Source organism: Mastomys coucha, chromosome X (assembly GCF_008632895.1).
Source record: "Mastomys coucha isolate ucsf_1 chromosome X, UCSF_Mcou_1, whole genome shotgun sequence".
NCBI classification, from domain to species: Eukaryota; Metazoa; Chordata; class Mammalia; order Rodentia; family Muridae; genus Mastomys; species Mastomys coucha.
The window spans coordinates 54,561,555-54,566,451 of record NC_045030.1 but is presented as its reverse complement, the minus strand read 5'-3'; the positions used below and the strand labels follow the sequence as shown (position 1 = coordinate 54,566,451).

The following is a 4,897-nucleotide window of genomic DNA, read 5'->3' as shown; positions in this document are numbered from 1 at the left end:
TGCAGAGTTTGTGCCCAATGTCTGCTCACAGCAATGGCTGGCACAGACAGACAGGAAGCAACCCGAGCCACTGGGCTGGCAGAGTTCCTGTGTGCCTGGGTCCTGCTGATCCCAGTTACTACCGGTTTTGGGACAGATGTTATGTCCTCCTCACCTCTGATCTTGGGTGTGTTGAGTATATTACTCTTAAAGACTACATATAGCATGAAATAACAACTGATGAAAAAGGAGGCCATAAATTTGAAGGAAAGTGGGAAAAGGTATTTGAGAGATGAAGTAGAAGGGAGAAATGTTCTAATTATGTTATGATCTGAAACAAAAGAATGTATATGGATAACAGGTGTGACTATACCTATTCTTACCCATGTTGTCCTCAAATAAGCATCACAGTGGAGAACAAAGTGTTCTAAACTTTGACTTTAGGAAAAATAAATTGTCCGAAGGTAATGCATGTGAATTTTAGACACACAGAAGAAACAGAACTATTGTAAAGAAAACAAAAGTCAAAGAAGTCTGCAACCATTTACAGAAGTGGGAGATGGGTCTATGTACGCAGCAGCTGCACAGGTTTAATCCTGTAATGGTTGTCTCTAAAAGAAACTGGAGACGTGTACAAAAAGTAAATTAGGTTCATAGATAAACTGCCAGCTACTTGCAAAGGATTATTTGTCTATTGGGGATTCAAACTCTTGGGGATTTACAAAATTCTCAGACTGCACAGTGGCGACTTGGCTGTAGCTGGCTTGCACAATAGTTGATATTTTATTCTCCACTTATGATAATGGACAATCACAGTAGAAATAGGTTTGTGGCTACATTAGTTTTTACTAGGCTTCTCATAGGAAAATGCCAGTAACTGGGTGGTTTAAATGAGAAAAACAAAACAAAACAAAACAAAAAATAACAGTAAAAAACAATTTGTCACTACTCTGGATGCTGGAAATCTAAGATCAAGGTGTTGGCAGGTTTGCTTAATTCCAAAGCCTTCTTCCTCAGCTGGATGAAGGCAGTGGTACTCTGTCTGCACATCACCATGTGTGCTCACACCTAGAGTTCCTGCATGCCTGCTTTTCCTGTTTTTAAATGGATAGTAGTTAGGTTGGCCTATGGATCTCTGCTTATGTTCTCTATATCCACATGAGTCTCCAATAAAGTCACATATGGTGGCCCCAGGGGACAGCATTTCAACTTCCAAACTTGGGAAAGACAAAATCCAGTCCGTAATAGTGGCTAGCTGAAAGTAGGCAAAAGAACAAAAAGAGTAAAGAACATGGCAAATCTAACAGAATTCAACTGTGAGTTGGGAGTGTATAAGGTCTATTCTAGATGTGTCATCCATGATACAGGCTGAGACTTCCCAGAAACCCACCGCTATGGTTAGTGTTCCCCTGGATAAGCACAAATCTATACACAGCGCAAGGTGGGGATTGGGGCACAGGGATACACCAGCTGTGGAGAAACGGCTTTTGGGGGGAGGTTTCTTGGATTGTGCATTGTTTAATTCCTCAATGGAAATGTGAAAAAAAATGTCCCTTTTCGATTGTACAGCAGAATTAGGAGACTTCCATGAAGAAAGAGTTAGGAGGCATCTGGTGCAGACCCAGTACTTACCAAGCCAAGCCTGTTTAGAGAGCAAGATCATGCAATTTCATCAGCAGCACATGTAAGTCCTATCCCTGGCACCTGCTTTCCCAGTGGAGGACACTCATGTTAGGGCAGGGGCTTAAAAGCAAGCTTTTAAGTCTGAGGAGCTTCAGTCTCAAGACATCACTCAGCTCCTTGTTGGGCTCTCATATATTTGGCTCATTAATCCTTTCCCACTGCAGAGGCCGGAGCCCAGCTGAGTCCGACATTCTGCTACTGGACATAGCAAGGAAGCTGGACATGTATGGCATCAGACCGCAACCCGCCAGTGATGGTGAAGGGATGCAGATTCACCTGGCTGTTGCTCACATGGGAGTATTAGTGTTACGGGTAACAACTCTTTCCATGAGTGCCCTTTGGTGTGCTGGGGGTGGTTAGTGTGACTTCAGCTTGAATATAGGTTCCCCAGATAAGGCTTTGCCATGCCACCAACCAGAAGGGAAGTAAGTGCTACTTGTAAACACTGTGCATGAACCCTCTTCCTACAACATGCTTTGCCTCTGTGTGCAGTCAGTAATGTCCGGACTGGATTTTGAGGCCATGACACTGAATCAGGCCAGCATGGTGAAGTGATAAAGTAAAAAAGCTCTTAGAGACTGTAGATTCAGATATCAAAAAAACTATAGGTTCTAGTACTTTGCTGATTGCTAAGAGTCACCTTAAGCGGTTCAAACTGTGTTACGCCCTTACTCATTACTTTTTACATTGCAAATGACCAGTGCTAGCTGGTAGGGAATTAATGCTGAATCCTGCTGGCAACTTTGGCTGCTTACCAGATCATTGCTTTCCTGGGAGTTTGTGTTTCAAGGTAGATATCAACTTGAGGTACCATTGTCTTCTATCATCACCCCCATCCCCAGCTCCTCTAAGCAATTCTGATTTCCTTAGTCTGTTTAAACAAAAAAAACTGTTTAGAGGAACTAGAAAACAGAGTGGGCTGCCATCAGAATATTATTGTAGGGTGTGTGCTATTATCACTGGTAAGAAGTTTGGTGATGCAGAAGACAGAGGGAGAAGGAGGTGCTCACAGGAATGAAGGTACAGATTGAGAACGAAGTTTGGACTAAGGAGAAGTAGGAGAGATGGCTGTATATTGAACAGCAAAAGCCAAGCCAGATTTGATGATGCCCCTAGTGAGGAGCTATTGAAGATGTTTGGGTAAATGAGGCAGCAGAATAAATGGGCATTTCCTTCTAGTACTTACATGTGGAAACAGGGAAGGGTGGGATTTTAGAACCTATTACAACAATCCATCCTACTAGAGTCTCACTAGACTGGCTTAAAAGTCGCCATGATGCTCCGGCTTGCTTATATTCTGGAGGAGCTGCAATGCTTTGAGTGCAGCCTCTGTTTATTTTCCCAGGATCTCTCTGGGTAAGGGAGAAGAGCCTCAGATGATCTTCTTCGTGAAGAGTATTTTCCATCATACCTCTGCTGTGGCACAACCCAAATTATGCTGACATGTTCTGAAACTGACTATGTGTTTCCTTACAGGGAAACACAAAGATTAATACTTTCAACTGGGCTAAGATTCGCAAGTTGAGTTTTAAGAGAAAGCATTTTCTCATCAAACTTCATGCTAATATTTTGGTGAGTATGTTCCTAATAAGTGCTATTTCTGTTCACTTGGAATTTTGTAGTTCCTCTAGAAATGGTTTGAATACAATTGTTGAAAGGTGCCTGTCACTGGGGGTTGATGGGACCTTTCTTTCTCCTCTATATAAACTGAGGAGACATGTAATGATGCTTTCACTAATGGCAAAATACTGTGACATCTGATTTGCACTTCAGAATAAATAAATAATACTATAGGAAAATGAGGTAGTTGGGCTGAAAAGCCAGTCTCAGTGGATACTATTTTTTTTTTTTTTTGAGGAATCTGATGAGTCAAATGGGGTCATCAGATCTAGGACTATGGAAATAATTACTTGATGGTCTTTGTCTTATTTTAAAATGTATCACCACTTACTTCCCTTAAGTAGAAACTATTGACCATCAACTACATGCTTAGGCTGAGCAGAATGTGAGAAGTGGGTGTTCATACATGCAAAAATAAGTAATTCTTTGGTGACATCTCACTGCATCAGGTAAGACAAAAAGGTGTTAGAAAAGATGTTTTAATGACTGATCATGAAGGGGAAAAAAAACTACACGTGTATCAATAATTTGAGCCTATAGAAGATCCAGTTTAGATTCTATTGCCTGGATCTTAGTAGTATATAAAGGTGTTCATTTGAGTCATTCATGGGACCAGATCTACTGTGAACCTTGTGGATAGCTTCAGGGGCTATATGCAGGAACCTGGAAAGGGGTGAGAGAAGGGGGAAGTCAGTTCAGAGAGCTAGCTGGTAGGGTTGTTGAAAAGTAGGCTGGGAACATTCCAAAGAGCCTTGGGCCAGTGAGGCTATGTGGTGACTCAGGGTGGGAAAAGCTTGTACTTTAGAACTGGAAATCCAAGTTCCTTTAGGACACATTAAAATAGAGACTGGCAAGAGAGAAAACCAAAGCACTGTAGAATGAGAGAGCATATAGAGGAAGGTGGATTTCTACCTGGGACAATGAAAAGACTTGTGTTCCTGCAATCATCCTTAGAGAGGAAGGGAACCCTCTCCCTCTCCTTTCCTGTCCATTATTTATAATTTCTTCTCATCTTGGGAAGAAGCCCTTTAATAGTCATTTTAGCCTAGCATATGACTTCATCAAAATGTTTCTGGGAGCAAAGAGGCAAGACAGAAAAGCCTGTTGGTGAGGGGGTGTTGTACAGCAAGTCTGGCTTCTTAGACCAGCCTTGCCTATGAGTGGAGGTTGTGTTGAGCTTCAGAAGGTTGCCAATCATTGGGTTTCAGTGGCTGTGGAACTGGTGGGGAGCCAAATGAAAAATCAGATGCTGCATGGGCTACTGGACTGACAGTTTAGAAAGCATTGAGATCAGGCGGCCTTTGGTATTCTTGCAGGATGTTGTGCTTGATAGAAAATCATTGTTTACAGGTGTTGTGTAAAGACACTTTGGAGTTCACCATGGCCAGCCGAGATGCGTGCAAGGCTTTCTGGAAGACTTGTGTGGAGTACCATGCTTTCTTCCGGCTCTCTGAAGAGCCCAAATCAAAGCCCAAAACACTGCTCTGTAGCAAGGGTTCCAGTTTCCGCTACAGGTAATTATACACTGCATGTAGGAAGACCATGTACATGGCCTCTGTTCAATAATATGGGAAGCAGCGGGAGGAGTCTGAATTCCAGGAACAATAAAGAATCC

General features: G+C 42.4%; 1 protein-coding gene across 1 annotated transcript in view; it reads left to right on the top strand.

The window, feature by feature from the left end:
* The window catches only part of Frmd7 (FERM domain containing 7), a 50,323-nt gene that overhangs the window by 42,037 nt on the left and 3,389 nt on the right, over window positions 1–4,897 (top strand). Inside the window, exons 6-9 of the mRNA XM_031373739.1 lie at window positions 1,549–1,663; window positions 1,827–1,974; window positions 3,139–3,234; window positions 4,633–4,796. Of these exons, the coding sequence (XP_031229599.1) occupies window positions 1,549–1,663; window positions 1,827–1,974; window positions 3,139–3,234; window positions 4,633–4,796 (523 nt within the window). The remainder of the gene's footprint in view (window positions 1–1,548; window positions 1,664–1,826; window positions 1,975–3,138; window positions 3,235–4,632; window positions 4,797–4,897) is intronic.